Raw genomic sequence first — 26,776 nt, 5'->3', positions numbered from 1 at the left:
TTTCGAAAACTCTTGAATCTTCATTTCAGAATCATACAAGAAATCAATATTAATGTATCTGTGGCAAATTCAAATGGATGGATATTTACAGATTATTTGACAATTGCCCAAGGAAACAAATTGCAAAACATGTACATATTTAAACAACAGTCCATTCATTTTCATCTAAACATTGGGATAAATCAGTCTGTGATGCGCTAGTGGGTTTGGGTGGCTTCTTTGCAAATAGATATGACTTCCCATCAAACAGATTAGAGAGTACTTGTCGTGTAGGACTTTCTTCAGGTTTCTTCTGGTCTTTCAAGGCTTGTCTTCTCAAGAAATTTCCATCTTTGACTCCAAAATTGAGACCCAGTTTCTTAAAACGACGCTTTGGTTCACTTGGAGATGTTTCTTCTGCATGCCCGATGATCTTCAGGCCATCTTCTGGATGAACTAAGATTGTCTCCACTGTTTCATAGACCTTTAGCAAAATTTAAAATTCAATCTTCAGTGAACTATTGAGCAAGAATATTGCCATAATCTGCATCTCATTATTTAGAATGCACATGGCTAACACCAATTAATTTTCATATTGGAAAGAAAAAACTAGAGCGATGTAACCAGGAACATCATTGACATAAAAAACTTAATTACCTAGATTTCTACAAAATGCTGCAACCTCATAAGCAGATGATTGTTTGTGCATTAGGGCTGGATGGAGAGTGAGTGCAGTTGATCTATCTGCAAATAATTATCAATTTAACGAGCCACAGTTGGGCAAATCTTCTAATATGGAGAACATTGTTCCTCATAACTCAGTCTTAATCGTTATGTTAAACATCTTACATAATTTAATTTAGGAAAAATCTTATTGTGACCGAAGTGGTAAACTAAGATGTAACCTTACATTTTGGCCTTTCAAGATAAAACACTTTTCTTCAATGATGATGGCAAATCCTATCATTTCACATAAATTTTGCATTAAATAACTTTCAACTTTTTGAATGCCTTTTTTACCCCTCCATCAAATACTGCATTAGATAACTGTTGGGAATAAGACAAGGAGCAATTGAAAGGTTACAACTTCGTTTAGTTTGGTACTGCATTAGTTACTGCATTAGTTCACCACTTTGGTGACAACAAGGTGCACCCTTTAGTTTATCTATTATGTTAGATAATATTTTGTTACTAAGTACGTACTTTCCTTGCGCTTGAAAATAGGAGTTTAAATCAATTTTATAGTCTTAGAAAGCAAGCTCATTTCTTGAAGGCAAGCAAAGTCTTCCACAGGTGGGAAGGTTATGCCAACTCCAACCCTAAAATAAACATGACTTGAGCTGAATGGACGGTCTTCCATTCCTGTATACTTTCACCAAGGCTGACAAACTTGGTAAATTACCAATGCTTTACATAGCAGAAAGTGGATGAATCCACAATACAAGGATGATCCATCCACCTCATCAGTCAATTTTCAGCCCAAAATGAGCGTTGTCATCTGGTTGAGAAGTGTATTTTAAGCCATTATCAAATTACGTAATGCCATTAACCTCCACTAACTCGTGGCATTTTTGTAATTTTTCTTTAAATAATTTTTTACTGTGAATACATATTCCCTCTGGCTGAAACTTTACCAGTGACATGCGTTCAGGTTCATCTACAACTACAACCATATCTGCAATTGCCCACTATGTGGCAAATAGTGAACATTCTCATGTTAACTACCTAAAGTGAACTTTCTTCTTCCTGTATATTGTAATATCTACTATTTAAGTAATGAGAAAAACAAAGAACCTCCTGGATAAACAGTAGCCCAGAACATGATTTGGATGTCCCCAAGGAGACGCCAAGCACAAGAACTGGCTTGCTAATCGTTCAACTATATTATTTTCAAAAAGATAATCTGTATAGCAGTTCATGCAAAAAACTTTTAATCAGTTCTAAAGGACGGGATTGACCAATTGACGTGATGTTCAGGTTCAGTTGCTTCTTATATGAGAGGCAGCATATGATAGGATAACCCAATCAATCAGACAACTAGATCATAGCACCAAATTGCACAAAAAGTAAAAGGTCTAACAGCCTTTTTTTTATAGGGATGAGTGCGGAACCAAATTTCTTGTTCTTTTCAGTGTCTCTGTGCCTAGCACCAACAGGCACATTCATCTGTGGTTAACCTAAGCTAGTATATATAGTAAACATCCAGAACATACCTGCAAGAGATCATCTACATTATCACTCCAGATATCCTGCTGACATGTAGCAATTATGTAGTCTTTGCAATCGTAGAATGGCTTGGAAAAGTTACTATTTGTTGAGAGTGTAGCTTCAGCAATTACAAATCCTGAGCACAGCTGAAAATTTCAGACATATAATCCGTTAAAACCAAATAAGCAAATAAAGCTAGGCCTCTTAAAGAATTGCTACTTTTGAATAAGCCAAAAGCACAATCACAGGCCACTAAACAGTCAGAATCCAATATGAAGGATCTCGAATATCAAGTCTATATTAAGAGAACCATGCCAGAAAGCACAATCACAAACCACTCAACAGACTAAGTCCATTGTTTTAACAATGGATATCACATAATTACCAAGCTAAAGACCATCTAATTACGTTATAATTTTCAGTTGTTACGCTAATTAGATTTAATAATTCAGTTGCTATGTAATTTTCAGTATCTTTCAGTTGTTATACTAATTATGTCATTAAATTTTCTGTCGAATTGACAATGTAATATTTCAAACCATGTAGGTATTGGAAGAAAGAATTTAAAAAGTTCCCACCATTATAACAACAAAAAAAGGACCAACATTGAGCACCAGAACTAATGCACAAATGCACCACATCCCATTGGAGCCAGCAATGCTACTCAACTTTTTTTGTCATTTCAACTTTGAGAAGATCAAGGGCCAACCCCAAAAAAAAAAACACAAAAACAAAAAATGACAAGATCAAGACACAATATAAAGGGCGTACCCAGTGCACGAAGCTCCCGCCACTGCGGGGTCTGGGGAGGGTCATAATGTACGCAGCCTTACCCCTGCTTTCACAGAGAGTCTGTTTCCAGACTCGAACCTGTGACTTCTTGATCACAATGGAGCAACCTTTACCATTGTACCAAGGCCCACCCTCTATATTGGTGCAGTAGCACTCGACTGGTTGGACCAGCATGACCAAGTTTGGAAATCCAAACCCAGACAAAACCAGCCCAACCCGGTTTTTTGATCCAACATGGGTTAGAAGTAGTTTAGTAAGTCATTATGTCTTTTATTCATGTTTTGTGTTGGATACGTAGGGATAGGCTACTTTTGTTTTAGAGTTGGATTAGGAGATATAATTGATTGCAAGTTAGTTCATTAGTTTCAGCTTTACATTTCAATTAGGACTTCTTTGATTTCAGTCTATTTATTTCATTATAATCTAATGATGAAAGCACAGATTTGAAATTAAAAAGTTGATTGGATTGCTCTACGTGAGTGCGTGAATGTGATTCTCTCTTTCCCTGCAACTCTGACCTTCTTAGATTTCACCAATTCTCTAATCAGCCCTCCACCAATTTGGCATCAGAGCAAACCTGACTATAGATTCTTTTTGTCTTCAAGTTTAGAGTGTGCTTGCCCAACGGAAAGCTTGCTAATCTGTATATTGATGTAGGGCAAAGCAACTCTGTGGTGAATATGTTATCAAAGACCAACCAGTTCATCATTGAGTCTGAGGATGATGTTTCGTCGAATTCTCCATTTCTTAGTATTGTGACGATGGTTATTGTGAAGTGTTTGATTCTCCTCGGTGCATTATTAAATTGGGTCGAGAGTGTTTGGAAGAATAAAAATGCATCGTTGATCGTGATATAAATTTGTGCACCCTACAGCCTTCTCACATGCGTCGTTCTTCAAGGATTAGTTGACGACATATGCTCAGAGTCAAAGAAAGTGACATCGACAGTGTAGCCACAAGATGAGTTGATTGGGTCAATACAAGAGGAAGACCGCTTGGATGTGGGACAACAATTACCAGTCATGGAAAACGAGACTGTTATTATAAGTGAAGATACAACAGACTCTAGTGCAGCAACAAGTCTTCAAATTGAGTTCGTTCTTCCCCACGATTTTCCAACCATGATTACAACCCCAAAGCTTCATATTTTGGATTTTCTCCAAGTTGCAGACAAGGAGCCAATAGCCCCCGTTCGTCTACTTTTATTTCTACCATTTTACAAAACTCATGGTCGAGTTTTTCTCAACACCAAAGAAATTGAAGCAGTAGCATTTGACTGGTTGGACCAGCATGACCGAATTTGGAAACCAAAACCCAAACGAAACCGGCCCAATTGGGTTTTTGGTTTAATAAGGGTGTCAACTCGATACCAAAACCAAAACCGTACTGAACATATTCAGTACAGTACCAGTATGGATAAATGGTACTGTACTCGGTATAGTAAGGTACTTGTATGAAGGTTGAAACTGTCGGTACATACTGATACCGTACTGAATTACCGAATACCGATACCGTACCAAATTGAAAGCATATATGTATATATATATATATATAGATACATACATACAATATATATGTTTATATAAGTATATATGTATTTCATAGATATAATAATTTATATATACAATATAACATACTTTATAATATATTTCATATTATATATAATAATTTTATTATATGCCGGTACTGTACCGAATACCATATCGAATAAAAAACTGTACCGAAACCGTACCGACTGTATGGGAACGTCACCATTTATCCGGTACGGTAGGGTATCGGTATGGGGTATTTGACTTCTGTAACGTACTGGATTGACACCCTTAGTTGGAAGTAGTTTAGTTAGCCTTTATTTCTTTTATTCATGTTTTGAGTTGGATACGTAGGAATAGGTTACTTTATTTTAGAGTTGGATTAGGAGATATATTTGACTGCAGTTTGTTGCATTAGTTTCAGTTTTACATTTCAATTAAGAGTTCTAGTTTCAGTTTTACATTTCAATTAGGACTTCTTTGGTTTCTGTCTATTTATACATTGTAACCTAACGATTAAAGCACAGATTTGAAATAAAAAAGTTGATTTGGTTGTTCTACGTGAGTGTGTGATTCTCTCTTTCCCTTGCAACTCTGAGATCCCTTCTCAGATTTCTACGCTTCTCTAACCAGGCCTCCACCAGGATTTGTATGGATAGCTCCACATACAAATATTTTCAGGTAGGGTGAATCCTTAAGTGTGGTTTTTCCTCACCAAGCCTAAGGGGAAGAAACATATCCCCAAGCCTTCAGAAAGATTCAAGTATCAATCCCCTTCTGTGCAAACTATGGAAGAAAACAAATGGATACCACTACTGTTCTGTCCTTGGTCAAATTATAGTTGATTGCTAACCTATATCCAAGTATCAATTAGCTGTAGTAGCAAGAAAATACATCTGGTTTTAATATGATGCAGTTTCTTGCTCTTCTTAAAGAACTGCAAATACTAAGGGTGTATTTAGATATCTGAGGTACCAAGGACTGTAGGTAAAAGAAAAAACAATATGAAATGGAATGGAATAAAAAAGGATCTGCATAACTACATTGTCTAGGAAACTTACTAATGAAAGAAACAGCTGCCTGAAAAGCTCAAAAGGGGGGATGTCCTCCAGGATATTCAAGATACCTTCCCTACAAAATGCGGCCATTATGCAGCTCCATCAGACAGTTTTTCAATAATGGAAAAATAGATAAAACATTATTCCTACTTACACTGCTAAATCCTCATCAAAGAGTGGTGCTTGTTTAACAGCAGCTAATGGTTTAGAGGTTTCCCACAGTTCACGCCACAAATTACCTAGATGTTAGAGAATGTTAAGATTAACATGAATATTGGCCCAAGAGAAAAGAAACACTCATTAGATGCTTCCTCATGTCTAACTCACTAAAAATGATTTGGTTGAGAAACAGCATAATTATGGGGTACACAATGTATCTCTCTCCCACATAGATGTTGACCATGACATGAATTATTACTTGTTTTCCTCTTAGTCTAAATTCCTTTCTCTACGAATTAGTATGTGTTACACTTATACTAGGTAATGGCTCTTTTTTTGATAACCAATCAACCAAACTTTTGGTGCTTGCAATAGAACAAGATCCTGTGGTGATGTTATTAGAAAAGAGTTTTGTTCTGTGTAACCACAGTGGGTTACACTGAACCAGTCACGATACCAAATTCACCCTCATTTTCAAACAGGGGGCCAATCTTCTTTGTCCTGTAGGGCAAAAATGGTAACACAGAAATATAACAATGTCCGCTTTCACAATTGCCCTTTGTCTATTATATAGTCCACATCAGATGGTGATAGCTCCATACACACAGAATATCCCATTAGAAAATTCTTGGAAGAAGTTACACAATCATTACAATATCTCCTTTAATGTTAAAAGGGAGCATAAAAAAAAAAACAGCTATAAATCCTCATTATCATGAACACATCTTCATTTGTATAGGCATCATACCATCAAATCCAGTCCTAGAAGTTAATAGTCAAGTATGGCTTCTGTATAATCAAAGGTGTGCAAGAAACTAACAATAACCCACAACCTCCAACACCACCAGGTTCATACAGTATAATCAGCTGTACACATCCAACAAATTCCATTTTTCTACATCCAACAGAGTCATACATTAAGGAATAAACTCTAAAAGGCAAAGAAAGGGGCATTTTGGGGAGGATTGAAACATGCAAGTCCATGCCACTAATATGAATTTGTTATCCTAAAAATTTCAAAGTATACATAAGGATAAAAAGTATGACACAAATAACGTGCATGCTAGCATGTTTCATGTCAAAATGATGGGAGTTCACCTTCTTTTTGCATTCTAGTACTTAGTTGACCTCTTTTAGACGATGGATCTGCTTCATGAATGGAGTCTTTAATCTCAATACTTGGCTCGGCTTCATTCCAATCTGGGGGAGAGTGCCATCTTACAAAATCTTCTAAAATGCAGCCAGGATTTGCAGCCTAAAATATATATTTTTAGAGAACAGTTAAATGAAGTGTCAGGCACTATGTATTTTTTCATCTTGTTGCGAGACTAGCAGAACTAGCAGGAAGGTACACATCTAAACTCAAAAGTACATATATAACGGACAAACTTTACTTCATTATTAGACCTCACCTTGAAAGCCTGCATGTCAGATAAAAGTTGAGAACACCCTGCACCTACACTGAGCATTAAAAAAAAGACAGTGATTTATTAAAGAAAAATCTAATCAGATCAAAGTTTAAACCTGAGAAAAGATATAGTGGTATTTTTGAAAAAAAAAAAAGTAATGAAGAGCATAAATATTAGACTATTAGCAAGTCAGAACATTAAAAATGTATTCTAATGATATTTTTTGCATCATGGAAGAGTAAACATTCACCATAAGTCGCAACATGTGACCATGATACAGTAAAACTTCTACAGCTTCTTAATTTGGGATTGGGCTATTATATTACATTACAATATTTAATGCATGATGTATTTAGTAAATTAGAAAACATCAACAAACAAAGGTTATCAAAATAAGTAGCCAGCAGTCATTCCATCTAAATATTGCATTTTTGTGTGGAGCAGTCCAAAGGATCTCCAATATGGTGCCATTAGAAATATCACAAGCTAGCTCTCCAACAAATAAAGGATTGAAGAAGTTGAACAGAAAATAACCAATAAATTTAGAGTTTATTTATTCTCAAACATCAACTTCCCATGGTTTGCAGTTTCACTCGGCCATTTGATTTTTCTGGTGATTATTTCATTCTGCATCTGTAAGGCTTAATTTGAGCTCCTAATCTATCTCTGAAACTCACTTTTGGCTAGGACCTTTACATACCATGTTCACCAGTAAGACTGCCACCAGCACTTTCCAGTATGGGAATTACATCAGTCAAATTCAACTACAGAAAGGAAACAGTTAATGACTATTTCTTCTTGGCCTTCTGGGGAAGCAGTATGTGTCTTGTATTGTAAATGTCAGAAGTTCAAATTCAAGAACTTCTGCCTAACTATGAGAGGAACCATATGGAAAAGTTGCTTTAAACTTAACTTAATCACAGCAAATTAGAGATGATGGTGAAATGAAAATTTGAAAAACTTTTTGACTCTTTCACATAGAGAATAAATGAGTCAGACTTTACACCTATAAGCCAAATAGCATTTATTCTGTCCACTTTCTACTAACCTCCCTGTTCGTAGCACAAACTCTTCCGTTTCTCTGATAAGATCTTCTGTAAGAATAGGACCCTCCTACAGATGGATATTTATACTTTAATAACACACCACAAGAGAAATTCAAAAAAGGCATACATATATATATATATATATATATATATATATATTTCTAGCCAGGTATGTACCAGACCTGTGTAATTGGAGAATACACAGGTTCACCAGTTTCTAACATGGTTAAATTTTCAGACGGATGATCAGCCCCAAGTCGGAGAACAAGGTCCCCAGTGCTACTTCTAGCATACAAAACTGGGACCGAAGACACCATGCCATGAGAATCAACTGACTGCTCAACAACTGGATTGGCTTCTCTCATTATAGAATCCAGCAACTCAGTGGCAGCACAGCGACGCTGTTTCCTTGAAATACAACTATTAATAACCTGCAATTGCTGATGCAGAAGACATGAGTTTAGGTCTGGGCTCTCATCCAGGGGTACACCAGGAACTGGTTGTCCTTCAGACCAACGTCTTCTCAACTGCATGATGATGAGGATTTTGCCAATGAGTTACAAGCTGATAAAGAAAAACTATGAATGGGTAACCAACCATATCTAGAGTGAGAAAGTTTAAACAGCTTTGTTACCTGGATGGTAGATGAAGAGAAGTTACAGTATACGAAACAATATTAGGCATGAAAATATTCTTTTCAGTTCAAGGTTACCGTACAAGTGATTCATCAACACATCCATAAATGGACTTTCTTTTATTAGAAAATTGATCATTGAATTCCTTCCATGCCATTGATACTAAACAAGTTGAGATAGAGATATGTAAGCTTTGAGTCAAGAAAGCATGCTTCTATCTTACTAATGGCTCATAAGGTTTCAATACACTAAACATCCTTTGTTATTTCAAGAAGAGGTATCTGGTGGTGTACGTAGAACCTGAAGAGAAATAGGTTTTAGTAAATCCAAAAGCTTGCAGTTTAGAAAGATGGTTTTAGGGCTTTCCATTAACGGAGTTCTGGAGGACTAAGGGTCAGAGAATGAAATTAGGGATTAAGAGCATTGAGATCAAAAGTATTACTATTATGGGGGGTGCTACACTTAAACAAGAAGATATGAGATCAGGGCCTCTAGTTTATTGAGGCAGGACCATTCAAGCAAGGCTTTAAATTATGGAATCAGGGACTGAATCGGTGGCTGCTGATCCTGATACGGATCAGACAATCTTCCTCAAAGATCAGCTGGATCAGAGACTATTAATCCCAATTAGGATCATGCAATCCAGACAATCTGATCCCGAGTTCTGAAACCATGCATTTGGGAAACAATCGCTAAGAATCACACTTAGAAGCTCAAGAGTGTAGTCAGACTTCACAGCTGTGCTTTCTGTTATTCTCTTTTTGTCTATATGGACTGTTCATAGGGTTGTAGTCAATTATATAGAAGTCATATGATAGACATGCAACTAGTTAGGAGCAGTATGGTCTTCTTTATTTCTGCAACATTTCGATAGGACAGTTATATCACTGCTTTGTTCTCAAAAAAAAAAATTTAAGGATCCGCTTTGTGGTATCAAGCAAGCCCTAGAAAACTTAGTTTTCATCGATAATTAATTCATATCAATAATTATCGTACTCCATTGCTGCTTCTATTGTTGAGTTTCTGTACTTGTCTGTTGCTACACCTAGACCAACAACTAACATAGAAGATTGAGCGGCGTTGCTGTGTCATTTAATACTGTTGCTGTTGTTACTTCTCCTATGAAGGATCAACCAGAAATTTGCTTTCAGTTCTTTCATCACCTTGGAGATATATCTTACAATGGCATGGTGGAGCGAATCCATCCAACCATTTTGACAATGAAGATGCGTCCAACCTAACTTCCCAGACATTGCTTGAAAAATAGTTGCTGCATATATAATAACTATCTTTCATTATAAAGGCTTCAACCTGGGCATGGCATGGAAACAACAGCAAAGGAAGTTTGATATTACAGGCTATAGAATTACACTTTGGGTAACTTGGTAATTACACTGACAGTTATGTGAGCCCAGCTGGACATGTGACAAATTTGGGAAGGCCACAGCAGTATGACAGAAAAGTGATCTACAAAGGGTAAAAGAATATAAACCTACAAAGTAGGATTGCTAGCATTGACAAATTTTCAGTTCATCCAAATTTCAGAAAATAGATCTTGTTACACAGATTTTGTTTAGTTCAGATAATTCATGCTCAACAATTTCTACTTACTTCATCAACTACTGTGCACCAAAATAATGCCATTTTCCGGACAGTCTTGAAGGTTCCAATCACTTCAGAGAGCCTAACAACAAAACCTTCTGGAGGAGCTGCATGAACATCTCTTGGCAAAGATGATGCTGTAGCTGTTGCTGAATCAGATGCATCCTTTCTCCAGGGGAAGAGTCCATCTGAAATATCTTGCGCATTAATGGAAGCATCTGAAATATCTTGAATAAGGGAAATGAAAAATAATGATGGGATAATGCTGAACTAAAGATGATAAATTCAACCTAGGGCAAGGGTCCATCAGGTATATATATGTATACCTTCGTTGAATAGAAAATGAATCAATGACAGGATTTCATCATCGACAAACTGAGAAGTTAACTTCTCATCCTTTTCACGAAGGACCAAAGACTTCACGGCAGAGAAGCTCAAGCCTGCTCTCTCTTTTACAGGGGAGGAATCTCTGGCTGATGCAAGCAAATCTTTCATTGATTTAAACTTCTTTCCTGCTCTGTAGAGAAGCAGAACACCAAAAGAATAAATTCATTGTGCATAAAGGTCAAAACTTGAAGTAGAAGATAGAACTGTTATTGAAACAGAGCAGAATTTCAAGGAAGGCAGAAAACAGATCAAACAAAGCAGATGAAGTTAGATTGACATCCAAAATACAACTTGCAGCTACAAGTGCAGCCAAATTGGTTAACAGAATACTATCAAAGCCAACAGTTAAGTACATCCCAACCCAATCCCCCACCCCTTAAAAAGAAGGCATGCCCCACTACTATTGAGATAATTGCCACATAGGAAAATGAATTATGCAATAATTGAGGCAATGGTTTCAAACTGGGTGGGACATCAGACCATTAAGGCCTTCTGGCTGGAAATCAAGTGGCCATCTGGCACAGTGGTCCACTTCATTTAACCAATGATATGCTTTATTAGCTTTATTACTTTACAGAGAACAAAAATCAAGATTTTGATGAAACAAGCATTTTTGAGCTGGTGGTTGACAAACTGGTAAGTGGTGTCAGAGATCTTCAGTTCAAATCCCTAAACAATGATGCATTGTTGGTTGTATGGGACAGAATACCGTGGGGGATATTCTGGTCCTTTTGTTCTCTTTTTATTTTGCTTTGTATTGAGTCGGTTATGAGGGACAGAATTGTCCCTGTAATTTGTCTTCTAATATTATAAATAAATTGCTTGGGATCAACCTTTGATCATCCAAGCCTTATTCCCTAATTCAGATCTGTCAACATGGTATCAGAGCAGGTTTTGAATTAGGGTAACTCTCCTCTCTTCCATTCTCGATTTCTTCTTCTTCTTCCCTCTTTCATTCTCAAGTTCTTCTTCCACCCTTCTCCTCTTGTTCTTCATTCTCCCATTAGGGCAGCACTGATGAGGTGATCTACAGATCCAGTTGCTGCCCTCCATCACCTCATTCATGTTCTAAAAAAATTTCAGAATCTATAGAAGCTTGTGTACCCTGCCTACGAATTTGAAGCCTTCAAATTTTTGGACTGATTCAACTTTATCTCCCAAGGGATCTCTCCACATTATTGAAGCTCAGGAACTGCAGCAGATTTATTGGACAAGGGTCTATCTCCAGCCATACTGAAGACTCTCTATCCCTATTGATTTTTGCTCTCATCAGGGTTTTTTTCTAAAACCCTGCAAATATTGATCTTAGGGTTACTGTTCTCTGTTGATGCTGATTTTTGGAAGGGTGATTCAGCACTACTAGAAGGCCACTCGATCCAAGTTTCAGCCCATTCCAGTGTGTTTTTGCTTCCATTCTCTCCTACATCGATCTCACCATATTCAAGGTTTTTTTCAAAACCCTAAAAAAGTCGATCTAGGGGATTGCCCTGGCTGCTGTTGCTGATTTTTTTAGACAATTATTTCTATGTTTCCAGCAGTCTCTCCTCCAATTTTCAGCCTTTATCTTGGAGTATTTGTTGGGGTTCTCTTCACAACAGCCCCTCTTTGCGATTTGGGTTTTTCTGCTACAAGTATGGGTGACTCAATCACTTCCACTGCTACTTCTGATCAAGATAGTCAAGGCAAAACTGATTACCACACTTTTCCTCCTAATCCCATCAAACTGGATGGCTCCAACCACTTGTTATGGTCTCGATCTGTAGCTTTTGCTATTGCTGGCCGTGGCCTTACTGGCCATATTGATGGCACCAGTGTTATGCCGCCTACACCAAGTCCTCTTCAAAGTAGGTGGCTTGCCAACAATGGGGTTCTCATGTCATACCTGATTGGTTCTATGACTTCAAACCTTGCACATGGATTTCTTCTCCTTGACACAGCTTCTCAGATTTGGTCTGCTTGCAAAGAGACATATGGTCAGCTTGGCAATGATGCCCAGGTTTATAAACTCAGGAAAAAGGTCTTTCACACTACTCAGGGAGATTTATCCATCTCCAAATACTATGCTACCCTGCACAGCCTCTGGCAACAATTGGACCACTTCTCTGATTTCCACCCTACTACAGCTGCTGATATTACTGTCTATAAGAAACATGTGGACAAGATCAGGGTCTATGATTTCTTGGCAGGGTTGAATATGGAGTATGACTAGATTCGTGTTCAAGTGTTGGGCCATTCTCCTTTTCCCACACTTGAACGGTCTTATGCCCTGGTCTCCTCTGAAGAGAATCGTAGGGCTGCTATGTTACATCCTCCTACCAGTGATAGGTCAGCCCTCTAGGCTGCTGCCCCGACTACTCCTGCATCTGCTGGAAACCTTTCTCTTGGTGATTCTACTACTGGCACTGTCACTTGTGAGTACTGTCATAAGCCCTACCATACCAAAGAGAAGTGTTGGAAACCCCACGGGAAACCAGCTGACTTTGAAGCAAAACAGGCTACCAAGAAAAAACCAAAGAACAAGGCTCATCACACTAAGATTGTTACTACAGCTCCTACTATTGACCTTGGTTTATCCCAGGATGATCTACAAGCATTCCTACGTATGCTAAGGACTTCTGCTGCTGCGGCTTCTACTACATCAGCTCCTGCCAATTCCTCTGCTCCTTCAGGTTCATATTTTGCTCAATTAGGTATCCTATTTGGTGGTCACTGTGCTTCTGTAGCATCCCATCCTTGGATCATAGATTCTGGTGCTACAGACCACATGACTGGATCTTCTAGTTTTTTCCATCGTTATTCTCCCATTTCAAGGAAGGACAAAGTTAGGGTAGCTGATGATTCTCTTCCCTCCATCTCTGGAAAAGGATCCCTTAACTGCACCTCTTCCCTTATCTTGTCTTCAGTTTTACACATTCCTAATTTTACTACTAATCTTCTTTCCATTAGTAGTTTACTCGTGCCCTTAATTGCAAAGTAACCTTTTTTCCTTCTCACTGTGTTTTTCAGGATCTGGTGACAGGGAAGACGATCGGATGTGGTAAAGTACAAGGTGGATTGTACCTGCTTGATGATGGTCGTCCTTCTCCACCAACCGTACCTTATCCACTTCATCAAAATTCATTGATCTCTTCTAAACTTTACCAATGGCACTCTAAATTAGGTCATCCCCCATTAGGAACTTTGTCTCATTTGTTTCCAGCCTTAGTCAAGGGTTGTAATAAAGATGAATTCTAGTATGAGGCATGTGTACTGGCCAAACAGACACGTTCAATTTATTCTAGTTCTAATAAAAGAAGTTCTTCCTTTTTCCATATGGTTTATTCTGATGTTTGGGGCCCTAGTTGAAAGACTTCAATTTCTGGACATCATTGGTTTGTGTCATTTATAGATTGTCACTCTAGAAACACATGGATATACCTTTTACACACGAAAAGTGAGGTCTTTTCCTGTTTTCAACATTTCCATAAGATGATCCAAACTCAATTCAAGGCCACTCTCAAAGTTTTGAGAAGTGACAATGGAACAGAGTATAAAGAGGGTCACTTTCCAAAATATCTTGCTGACCATGGCATTCTTCACCAAACTAGTTGTATTGATACCCCGGGCCAAAACGGTGTGGCCAAAAGGAAGAACCGTCACTTACTAGAAATGGCCAGATTATTAATGTTTGCTCAACATGTTCCCTCCCAATATTGGGGAGATGCTATTCTCACTGCAACTTATCTCATTAATCGATTGCCTACTAGGGTCCTTGACTCCCGTAGTCCGGCTGAAGTTTTGTTTGGGAATTCGTCCTTTGTAGTTTCACCTAAAGTGTTTAGTTGTGTGTGTAATGCTAAGGATACCAGGTCCCCTGGCAAGCTTGAACCGCGTGGATTGCGGTGTGTATTTTTTTGGGTTATTCTCCAACCCAGAAAGGACATAAGTGTTATCATCCCCCTTCCCGTCGTACCCTAGTCAGTATGGATGTTACCTTCCATGAAGGCCTTTCTTGTTAGGGGGAGCATTATAGTGAAGATGTGGATGTGTTTCCTTCCCTTGGGCCTACTATTCTTTAACCTCCATTACCTTTAGCTGTTGCCCCATCACCTTTAGCTACAGCCCCATCACCTTTAGCTGCTGCCCCATCACCTTTAGATAATCCTATAAAGGGGGAGACTATGGAAAATGGTGATGGTGAAGCTCCTACTCAGGGGGAGTTGACTCCAATTCAAAATGAGAAATTTCAGAAGAGGATCGACGACTCCAACACTTTAACATATCACAAACGATGTTCCAGAAGAGGGCAGCCTCAATCCACCGTAGCTCCAGTACCCATCCAGTTGCCGACTCTGGATCCAGACCCTACTTCTCCTGGTAAGATTTCTCCTTCCGACCTACCTATTGCTCATCGCAAAGGTACTAGGACTTGCATTCAGCATCCTATTTCCTGTTTTGTTTCTTATAGTTCTCTTTCTCCATCTTTTCGTGCATTTGTGTCCTCTCTTTCTTCTGTTTCTATTCCTAAAAATTGGCAGGAAGCTTACACAGATGGAAAGTGGAAGGCAGCAATGTTGGAAGAAATGAGAACATTGAAAAAAATAAATAATACTTGGGATCTTATAGATCTTCCTCCAGGGAAATGATCAGTGGAATGTAAATGGGTATTTGTGGTCAAACAGAAGGTTGATGGGACTGCGGATCGATATAAGGGCACGCCTGGTTGCAAAGGGCTTTACCCAAACTTATGGAGTTAATTATCAGGAGACCTTCGCACCAGTGGCTAAACTCAATACTGTAAGAGTGTTATTGCCATGTGCTGTAAAACTTGAGTGGGATCTTCAGCAATTGGATGTGAAGAATACCTTCCTCCATGGAGAGCTAGAGGAAGAGCTATATATGGATATTCTACCAGGCTTCTCTGATGATAAGACCAAGGGCAAGGTCTGTAAATTGAAGCGTGCTCTTTATGGGTTGAAACAGTCACCTACAGCTTAGTTTGGCAAGTTTCACAAGGCTATGATTTCAGTGGACTATAAGCAAAGCAATGCTGATCATACACTATTCATCAAACGAGTTGGTGATAAGGTAACTATTCTCATAGTCTATGTTGATGATATTGTTGTAACCGGAAATGATGGTGATGAGATCAAGAAATTAAAGCACTTCCTTGGCCATGAGTTTAAAATAAAGGATCTGGGAACTCTAAAATATTTTCTAGGAATAGAAGTTGCACGATCTTCAAAGGGCATGTTCCTTTCTCAAAGGAAATATATCCTAGATCTGTTGTCCGAAACAGGGATGTTAGGGTGTCATCCCACAGACACTCCCATGGAAGCTACTGCAAGGCTTAAGGAGAAAGAAGGTGAACTAGTTGACAAAGGTCGCTATCAACGATAGGTTGGCAAGCTAATCTACCTCTCTCATATACGGTAAGATATAGCTGTTGTAGTTAGTCTAGTGAGCCAATTTATGCATAATCCTTATTCCCCTCATATGGAGGCAGTTATTCGTATTCTTCGGTATTTGAAATCTGCTCCTAGAAAAGGAATACTTTTATCTCCCAATGGCCATCTAAAAGTTGAAGCTTACACTGATGCTGATTGGGCTGGCTCTACTGACAGAAAATCCATCTCTGAATATAGCTCTTTTGTGGGTGGGAATCTTGTCACATGGCATAGCAAGAAGCAGAATGTTGTGGCAGAATCCCATGCTGAAGCTGAATTCCGTTCTATGGCACACCGAATCTGTGAGTTGCTATGGCTTAAAGGGTTGTTGCAAGACATTGGAGTTGCTGTCCATCTTCCGATGGTGCTATATTGTGACAACAAGGCTGCCATTAGCATCGCTCATAACCCTGTCCAGCATAATCGTACCAAGCATGTTGAAGTTGACCGACATTTCATTAAGGAGAAGATTGAAGCTGGTCTCATCTGTGTTCCCTTTGTGAAGTCTGCTGACCAGTTAGCCGATGTGTTCACTAAAGGGTTGAGTAGCAAAGTTTTTTGTCCTATTGTTAGATATAGCCAGAATACCGTGGGGGTATTCTGGACTTTTTCCCTTTATTTAATTGATTGTTTTGTATATGGGTTTAGTCCCACATTGCTCATGTACAACCTTTTATGTATTATTTACTCTTATAAATAAAATGGAGCTTTGGGTGAATTAATCATCCAAGCATTCAGCCTAATTCTGGTCTGCTAACATGGTATCAAAGCAGAACTCGAATTAGGGACCTTTCCCCATCCCTCCTTCTCTTCCATTCTCGATCTCAGCCCTCTTCGTCTCTCTCTCGGTTGCTGCCTTCTCCTCTCTTGCTCTTCATTCTCCCATTAGGGCAGCACTAATGAGGTGATCTGCAAAGATCTAGTTGCTGCCCTCCATTACCTCTGTTTTTATGAGCTCATTTTCTGCTCGATAGGTACCCTTACCTGTCTGCGATATTTGGTTTCTTCAGTTTTTGGGGATTGATTCCATCTCAGCTATAAGGGATCATTCCTCCTCTTTGAAGATCAAGAACTGCAGCAGGTCGACATCTGTTCCTATCATCAGATCTCTTCAAGACCCCCTAAGATCGATTTTTCCTCAAAAACAGGGTTTTTTTCTAAAACCCTGACAACCATCAATCTAGGGGCTGGTGACTTCGATTGCTTCTGAATTTTTGAAGACTTGTTCTCCACTATTAAAGACTCACTCGACCTTGGTTGGGACTACATCAGATCAGTTTTTTGGCATATCACACCCTTTATCGATTTCAGCATTCCAGGGTTTTTTTCAAAACCCTGCCCAATATCGATCTAGGGTTTGCAGGTTTCAGGTGCTGCTGATTTTTGGCAGGGTGCTTCAGCATTATTAGAAGATTATTATCTCCTATTTTCAGACCCATCTGCAGTGTTTTTGTTCCCTTTTTTCCTTACATCGATTTCAGCTCTTTCAGGGTTTTTTTAAACTCTGTAAGAATCGATCCAAGGGTTCACTTTGCTGCTGTTGCTGCTATTTACTGCTGTTGCTGTTCCAATTATAGACCCTTCAACTACAGGTTTTTGTGGGGTTCTCTTCATAACAGCTTCTCTCTATATTTTGGGCTTTTATACTGCTCTCATGGGTGACTCTGTGGATTCGACTATTACTACTGTTGCTGATGGACACAGTAAATCAGATTATCATAATTTTACTCCTAATCCAATGAAGTTGGATGGCACTAACTACTTGCTTTGGTCTCGATCAGTCTCTTTCGCTATTGCTGGCCGTGGCCTTACTGGGCATATTACTGGTGCCAGTGTTATGCCAACTGAGATTGGAGCTGCTCGAGACAGATGGCTGGCCAACAATGGAGTTCTCATGTCCTACCTCGTTGGCTCTATGACTACAGAACTACAGAATAATTTTCTTCTTCTTGATACAGCTGCAGAGATTTAGGCTGCTTGCAAGGAAACCTACGGGCAACTTGGCAACGATGCCCAGGTCTATGAACTCAGGAAGAAGGTCCTGCACACTACTCAGGGGGAATTGACAGTCTCTAAATATTATGCTACTTTACGTAGCCTTTGGCAGTAGCTGGACCACTTTTCTGACTTCCACCCTAGTACCGCTGCAGATATTACCTCCTATAAGAAGCATGTGGACAAGATTACAGTCTATGATTTTTTAGCTGGCTTGAATGTGGAGTATGATCAAATCCGTGTTCAAGTGTTGGGCCATAAGCCCTTTCCCACACTTGAACAGTCTTATGCATTGGTGTCCTCTGAGGAGAACCGTCGGGCTGCCATGTTGCATCCCCCTGTTACTGACAGATCAGCACTTAAGGCTGCTGCCCCTGCTACTCCTGCACCTAGTAGTACTGCTTCTCTTGGTGATTCTTCCACAGGGACTGTTGTTTGTGAGCACTGTCACAAACCCTACCACACCAAGGAGAAGTGCTGGAAACTTCATGGGAAACCAGCTGATTTTGAAGCTAAACGGGCTGCCAAAACAAAGACAAAGCAGAAGACCAAGTAGAAGACCAAGGCCCATCAGTCTGAAGCTATTACTGCAGCCCCTGCTACTGACACTGGTCTATCCCAGGATGATCTACAGGCACTCCTACGTATGCTCAGGACTTCCGCTGCTGCTGCTACCTCTACTACATCAGCTCCTGCCCATTCTTCTGCTCCTTCAGGTTCACACTTTGCCCGGTCAAGTATTGCATTTGGGGGTCATTGTGCTTCTGTAGCTTCCCATCCTTGGATCATTGATTCTGGAGCTACAGATCACATGACCGGTACTTCTAGATTGTTTCACAGATATTCTCCCACTTCTGGGAAGGACAAGGTCAAAGTGGCTGATGGTTCCCTTTCTGCCATTTCTGGAAAAGGAATCATCAACTGCACTTCTTCTCTTCCCTTGTCCTCTGTTTTACACATTCCTAACTTTACTACTAACCTTCTTTCTATTAGTAGTATTACTCGTGATCTTAACTGCAAAGTCACCTTCTTTCCTTCTCATTGTGTGTTTCAGGATCTGGAGTCTGGGAAGACGATTGGATTGGGTAAAGTGCACGGTGGGTTGTACCTGCTTGATGACGGTCGCTTCTCTCCACCACCATTGCCTTCTCCGCTACACCAGAACTCCATGGTCTCTTCGGAACTCTACCAGTGACACTCTAGGTTAGGTCACCCCCCTTTAGGAATTTTAGCTCATTTATTTCCTAGTTTGGTCACCCTTCGTACTAAGGATGACTTTTTTTGTGAGGCTTGTGTTCTAGCCAAACAGACACGTTCAAATTATCCACTTTCAAATAAAATGAGTTCTTTTTGTTTTAATTTGGTGCATTCTGATGTTTGGGGCCCTAGTCGTAAACCGTCTATTTCTGGCCATCGTTGGTTTGTCTCTTTCTTATATTGTCATTCTAGGCATACATGGGTGTATCTTTTGCACACAAAAAATCAGGTTTTTTCATGTTTTCAGCATTTTCATAAGTTGATTCAAACTCGGTTCCAGGCTACTCTCCAAGTATTGAGAAGTGATAATGGAACAGAGTATACAGAATCCCAATTTCAAAAGTATCTTGCTGACTATGGAATCCTTCATCAAACTAGCTGTGTTGATACCCCTACCCAAAATGGTGTGGCGGAACGTAAGAATCGCCACTTGTTAGAGATGGCCAGGGCTTTGATGTTTGCGAGGAATGTTCCATCTCAATATTGGGGGGATGCGGTACTCACCGCGGCCTATCTCATCAATAGACTGCCTTCTCGGGTTCTTGACTCTCGTACCCCCTCTGATGTTTTAATGAGAAATTTCTCCTTCATTGTGCCCCCCAAGGTGTTTGGTTGTGTGTGTTATGCTAGGAATACTAGATCTCCTGGCAAACTTGAACCTCGGGGCTTTCGTTGTATTTTCTTGGGTTATTCTCCGACCCAGAAAGGTTACAAGTGTTACCATCCCCCTTCCCGGTGTACCATGGTTAGTATGGATGTTGTTTTCCATGAGTCCCTTTCTTACTATTCTTCGCCACCTCTTCAGGGGGAGAGTTCTAGTGAAGATGTGCCTTTTGAGATTCCTCTACCAAAGGTTCCTCAGGCTATTGTCCAGCCTACTTTACTACCACCCACGGCTGCTGCCCAGCCTACTTTGGATGTCCAACTTCCTTTGGCTGTTCCTCCCTCACCTGATGGGAATCCTTTACAGGGGGAGACCATAGAAAATAGTGTTGTTAATGTCCCTATCCAGGGGGAGCTGACTCCAGTCCAGAGGACTATTGGTGAATTTCAGAAGAGAATCGACGACAACTCCAACATCATCACCTATACAAGGGGCAGATCCAACAGAGGGCAGTTGCAAACCACTGTAGCACCAGTACCCATCCAATTATCGGCTCCAAACCCGGATCCTTCATCTCCTAGTAATCCCTCTCCTTCCGAACAACCTATTGCTCATCGCAAAGGTACTAGGACTTGCACTTTACATCCCATATCTCGCTTTGTTTCGTATAGTTCTCTTTCTCCTTCTTTCCGTGCTTTTGTATCCTCTCTTTCTTTTGTCTCTATTCCAAAAAATTGGTAGGAAGCATATACAGATGGAAAGTGGAAGGCTGCAATGTTGGAAGAAATGAGAGCACTACACAAAAATAACACATGGGATCTTGTGGCTCTTCCTCCAGGGAAAAAACCAGTGGGATGTAAATAGGTCTTCGTAGTCAAACAAAAGGCTGATGGTTCAGTGGATCGGTATAAGGCACGTCTGGTTGCAAAGGGGTTTACTCAGACTTATGGAGTTGATTACCAGGAGACCTTTGCACCAGTGGCAAAGCTCAACACTGTCAGGGTGTTATTATCTTGTGCTGCAAATCTTGGGTGGGATCTTCAGCAGTTAGATGTAAAGAATGCCTTCCTCCATGGGGAGCTTGAGGAGGAGGTATATATGGACATTCCACCAGGCTTCTCTGATGACAGGACTAGGGGCAAAGTCTGTAAGTTGAAACGTGCTCTCTATGGGTTGAAGCAGTCACCTAGGGCCTGGTTCGACAGATTTCATAAGGCTATGATCTCAGCAGGTTACAAACAGAGCAATGCTGATCACACCTTGTTCATCAGACAAGTTGGTGATAAGGTTACTCTACTCATAGTCTATGTGGATGATATAGTGGTGACTGGTAATGATGATGCTGCTATCAGGGATTTGAAGCTTCTCCTTGGTCGTGAGTTTGAGGTCAAAGATCTAAGCTCTCTAAAATATTTTCTAGGGATAGAAGTTGCTCGCTCTTCAAAGGGCATCTTTCTTTCTCAAAGAAAATATGTCCTTGATCTATTGACTGAGACAGGGCTGCTAGGTTGTCATCCTTCAGATACTCCTATGGATGCTACTACAAAACTTAGGGAGAAAGAAGGTGAACCTGTCGACAACAGTGGTTATCAGCGATTAGTGGGCAAACTAATCTATCTTTCTCACACCAGACCTGACATAGCAGTTGCTATAAGTATGGTGAGCCAAGTCATACATGATCCCTATTCCTCTCATATGGATGCAGTCCGTCGTATTTTGAGGTATTTGAAGTCTGCTCCAGGGAAGGGAATTCTCTTATCTCCCAATGGTCATCTCAAGGTTGATGCTTATACTGATGCCGATTGGGCTGGTTCCTCTGACAGAAAGTCTATCTCTGGCTATTGTTCCTTTGTGGGTAGGAACCTTGTCACATGGCGTAGCAAAAAGCAGAATGTTGTGGCAAGGTCCAGTGCTGAAGCCGAGTTTCGTGCGATGGCCCAAGGCATTTGTGAACTTCTATGGCTTAGAGGGTTATTACAGGATATTGGTGTGGCTGTCCATCTTCCAATGATGCTCTATTGTGACAATAAAACTGCCATTAGCATTGCTCATAACCCTATCCAGTATGATCGCACTAAACACATGGAGGTTGACAGACATTTCATCAAGGAAAAGCTTGAAGCTGGCCTCATTTGTGTTCCCTTTGTGAAGTCTACTGATCAACTGGCGGATGTGTTCACTAAGGGGCTGAATAGCAAGCTGTTTCATCCTATCTTAGTCAAGTTGGGCATGCATGATATATATGCTCCAACTTGAGGGGGAGTGTTAGATATAGCCAGGGTATTCTGGACTTTTTCCCTTTATTTAATTGATTGTTTTGTATATGGGTTTAGTCCCACATTGCTCATGTACAACCTTTTATGTTTTAGTTACTCTTATAAATAAAGTGGAGCTTTGGGTGAATTAATCATCCAAGCATTCAGCCTAATTCTGGTTTGCTAACACCTGTTTTAGTCAAATTGGGCATGTGTAACATATATGCACCAACTTGAGGGGGAGTGTTGGTTGTATGGGATAGAATACCGTGGGGGGTATTCTGGTCCTTTTGTTCTCTTTTTATTTTGCTTTGTATTGAGTTAGTTATGAGGGACAGAATTGTCCATGTAATTTGTCTTCTAATATTATAAATAGATTGCTTGGGATCAACCTTTGATCATCCAAGCCTTATTCCCTAATTCAGATCTGTCAACATGCATCAATAAATAGCTTTCAAAGATAAAATACATTGCCAACAACAGATCTGTAGTCCAGTCATCCAATTCTGACAATCCAAATGATAAGATCCAATAAACAGTGTGTTCCTACGGTAAGGTATGGACTGTCCAAAAATTGCAGTTGAGGTCCAAATAGTCTAAACATATTAATCAAACGTGCTTAACTGGACGAGAAACAATATTTTCTGGACTGATATGAATTCTCAACTTTGAACTTCACTTTCAAACCAAACCTTAACCTTTTGCCCCTTCCAATGCCTCATCTAAACTATTTCCTTCTGTATCTCCACAAATATTCATTGTATCCTTCACTGACCTCATTTTCCAGAAAAGCATCTGCCAAGCATTAGAAAAATAGCCAACGAGATACCACAATGAACATCTGTGTGGGACTGAACTCAAGTCAAGCAACAATATGCAGAAGTAGTAATGTGACTGTTTGATGCATAATCTACTTATGCTTCAAATACATCACAAAACCTGTTTCACCATTCAGCTCTGGTTAAACCCATACCAACTGTTAAATCATAAGCACTCCTATCCCTTCTCACCACTTCAACATTTCAACCCAAGTCATCTTTCATCACCAATGTCCTCTTACCACCTCCAGTCAGACAATATCATGCTTACTGATGCATTTGTTGGCATATATTTATATGAATGAACCATTTCAATAGACCTATTGAAGAAAATCCTAAGCTCCTTTGTATGAATTTATTTCTAATTCCCATCCTTTCTAGTCTTGCCACTCAACCATCTCAACATCTCATTCAGCTATGCCCATTTCATGCATACAGCTGAAAGAGCTTTGACTAAAAACTCAACAAACAAAGAAATCAAGGAAAGAGAGGTTTAACAAAGAATACAAAAAACAAGTTATATGGCACAAGGGCCGAAATGCAATGGCAGGAATATTATTCCATATCTACACCTTGACAGTAACTTGAATCAACAGACAAGGATTCCTAAAAAAAAAAATATGACAGAACAACAGGCAACCTGACATTACCCTCAAATGTCTGCAGTGCAATAATGAGATAGAAATGAAAATAAGAATATGAATCAGAAAGCATGTCATAATATTATTTCTGCCATTTCTCTAATTAGATGCAAATAATTAGAGTTTAAATAAATTATGAAAACGAGTAACAGCAATGTATAACACTATGCTGAAACATAGGTTGTCAGATTAAGAGAAACCTACTCAACAGCGATTCTCAATTGCTTAACAGCAGATGCTGTAGGAATTTTAGGTGTCCCAGCAGCATTTGTATCTCCCATTACAGAGGAACCTCGTTCTGAAACCTAAAAAAGCATTAATGGTATATCAAAATAATAGAACAAAGAAACTTCATTTGAAGGATTCTCAAAATCCAGCTAAAGAAACAGTGCATCTGTCAAGAAATTAAGGCAACAAGTTCAGCAAGTGATTCTTGTTATAAACTGGCAAGAGAACTGCAAAATCTGTCAAAGTAGAGTGATACTCAGCAGGAGATTGCTATAGAATAGCAAACTCAAATAGGATCAGATCACCCAATGGAAAGGTAATCAGAACCTAGCACCTGAGAAATCCAATCCATTAAACAGATGGAGATTGTTCACTTCCCATCACTTCACTTACCTGCAACCAGAAGGGAGCTAACATGCATGATTTGTTCCACCGCCTACTGGAATTTTTTGGTTTAGGTAAGTTTATTATCAAGTCAATGCAACTAAATTGTACAACTGAAAACAAATGCAGTCCATGCTTAATAACGCTAGGAACTATATGATATCTCCAGAAGAGAGCAATATCAGAACCAAGGATGAGAAATGTAGTTTCTGGATCTTGGTCAGTTATGGCAACCAAATGGGATCAAATTAAGCATGTCCACGTATGGGTGCTGCTCAAGTGTTCCTTCAGTTCGGAGCTACAGAATCAGGGTTCCATTTCTTGGCTATAAAAATAACAAAAAGTGAGTACTTACAAGCATACTCCAATTAGGTCTGCAGCATAATTTTAATGCTGCCAATACAAATCTTATGCAGTGTTCCTAAAATTTAAAAATTAAAGAATGCATTGCTTTAATACAATAACAAATTGAAACCACTTAAACTGGCATTCTGAAACTGTCACTCCCTCCAACCATAAAGATAGTCTTGTTTAAGGTTCTCCCAGTCTGAAAATATTTGATTGTAAAGACCAAGATGTGAAGCTTTTCTGAAATTCCCATAATGCCCTAGTTAATCATCTACACATTGATTTATAACCACTTAAGGAATTGTTTCCCTCTCTTACATAGGCCAAACTGAAGGGGTAATACTGAGAAGAGGGTTTAATGCATTAATAAAAATCACCTTAAAGTGTGGGTTTTTAACAAGACAGTCAGTGGGATGGAGGCAATTTATACTACAAAAACTTTTGATGTCCATTTTAGTAACTTATCTAAAGGCTGAAGAAAAAAGGAATATGTATCGCACCAATTCTGTATACATCTGCATACATTTTAAGATTAGATTGGCTCCACAGAGAGTGGTGGTTATTTGCTAAAATAAACATTTAAACTCTTCTCATTCAGTCAGGTTTTAGTTAGATGCTTCAAAACTGTACAATTCATGGTTTTAGAAATTATCTCCAAAGTGAATTCTAACTTTTCTATGCCTGATTAATGATTAATCATATTCAAATAGCCCCGTCATGTTCATGAGAATATGCATCACAAACAAGTTGTTTGTTTTTTAAGAAGTGAAGTGAGCAAAAGCAAAGTAAAATGGCCAAACCATTTTCACTTTCTTTCCAACCAAAAATAATTCTATTTCAGTTCACTTCACTTCCACTGTGACAATTCTATTCAAATTTACATCAATTCTAGTCAAATGGGGCTTAAGTTGAATTTAGCCGACAGGAATGACATTAGGATCTTTTACCTTCATTTCAGAAACATCTCCTGCCTCAATCTGATCCAGATATTCATCAAGAGACAAAGCAGCCAAATTCAAATTTTCAAATCTATCCTTATCTACCACTCCTGATTTCCCTTTTGTAATGATCTTCAACCGGTCCTGCCAATCATGCTTTCTCCTTGAGAGTGCAGGTTTCCCTTTTGCCTGCTCGGATTCGTCGTAATTCTGTATAATCAAACCAAGAGTTTAAGTTATCCAACAGATAAAACTCTCAGATAAACAACGAAATATATCAAAATCCATAAAGAATTGTGCATGATTGAACAACTTGAGAACATAATTGAAGTCCTATACTCCTGTATATAGAAATAGACTGTGAAGCTAAGTGATACATTAGGACAGCGATGGTAATGGAAAATTTCATCCTACATTTCCAAATTCCAATAGAACAGAGCAATAAGTCATCAGCCACAACAAAATGTAATGAGCATTAAAATCAAACCGAGAACAGAATTACAGAAAATCTTATTCTTACCGTTCCATCCTTTATAGGTATCGTTTCCTGCTCCGCTAGCTCTCTTGGAGTCTTCTGAGATTGAGATTGTCCTTCGGTTTCTTATTATCGGATCGGACAAAAAGGAAATCCAATTGAAAATCAAAATAAAAAACAAGAGAAAGGCTGACGAATTGGGAAGAAGCAGAGATTCAAATAGTGGAATTAGAAGGAGAAAAAAAAAATTAGAATACCTCGATCGGTCTTTAAATCAGCTTTAATGTCCGTCAGAACTTTCTCCGCTTTCGCTGCCGCTGAATGGAAGGCCGTTTTGGCTTTGGAGACGAGAGAGGTTGACTCCATTTGATGGTAACGAGTGAGTACGCATAGATAGGAGATGGGAGAGAGAGAGAAGAAGAATGAGGGTTAGAATCCCGCAACGAGAGACGGTAATGAGGCGAGATTGCCGGGAGGGAAGAACTGGAACTGGAAGATAGCTCTCCCCCATTTTCCTTTTTATTTTTTTTTTTCCCGTATGGCTTCTAATCTAGTTTTAAATTTTGAAATTGTTTTAAAGCAAGTGAACGCAACATTGTCAAT

The 26,776-nt window shown here is 39.3% G+C and overlaps 1 protein-coding gene across 3 annotated transcripts; it reads right to left on the bottom strand.

Annotated features, from left to right (window-relative positions):
• On the bottom strand, window positions 1-26,700 carry LOC122642889 (rab3 GTPase-activating protein catalytic subunit). Of its 3 annotated transcripts, XR_006330123.1 has the most exons (15): window positions 26,431-26,700; window positions 26,219-26,298; window positions 25,708-25,908; window positions 24,005-24,105; window positions 10,744-10,934; window positions 10,427-10,614; window positions 8,363-8,707; window positions 8,183-8,247; window positions 7,138-7,186; window positions 6,824-6,980; window positions 5,721-5,805; window positions 5,570-5,639; window positions 2,193-2,333; window positions 637-693; window positions 277-463 (listed from the first exon to the last, which is right to left on the bottom strand). XR_006330123.1 is itself a non-coding variant. In XM_043836503.1 (14 exons), exons 1-14 carry the CDS (start codon window positions 26,537-26,539, stop codon window positions 140-142), a joined length of 2,106 nt encoding a protein of 701 aa, XP_043692438.1. In that variant the 5' UTR covers window positions 26,540-26,700; the 3' UTR covers window positions 1-139. The 3 variants fall into 3 exon arrangements, 2 of the variants coding, with proteins under 2 accessions (XP_043692438.1, XP_043692439.1); XM_043836503.1 differs by lacking the exon at window positions 637-693 and having other exon boundaries at window positions 1-463; XM_043836504.1 differs by lacking the exon at window positions 637-693 and having other exon boundaries at window positions 1-463; window positions 10,427-10,605.
• Window positions 26,701-26,776: the final 76 nt, after the last annotated feature.

Source organism: Telopea speciosissima, chromosome 10, assembly GCF_018873765.1.
Source record: "Telopea speciosissima isolate NSW1024214 ecotype Mountain lineage chromosome 10, Tspe_v1, whole genome shotgun sequence".
In the NCBI taxonomy this organism is placed as follows: Eukaryota; Viridiplantae; Streptophyta; class Magnoliopsida; order Proteales; family Proteaceae; genus Telopea; species Telopea speciosissima.
Note: the sequence above shows the minus strand (reverse complement) of the source record. Positions and strands in the feature narration are given on the sequence as shown.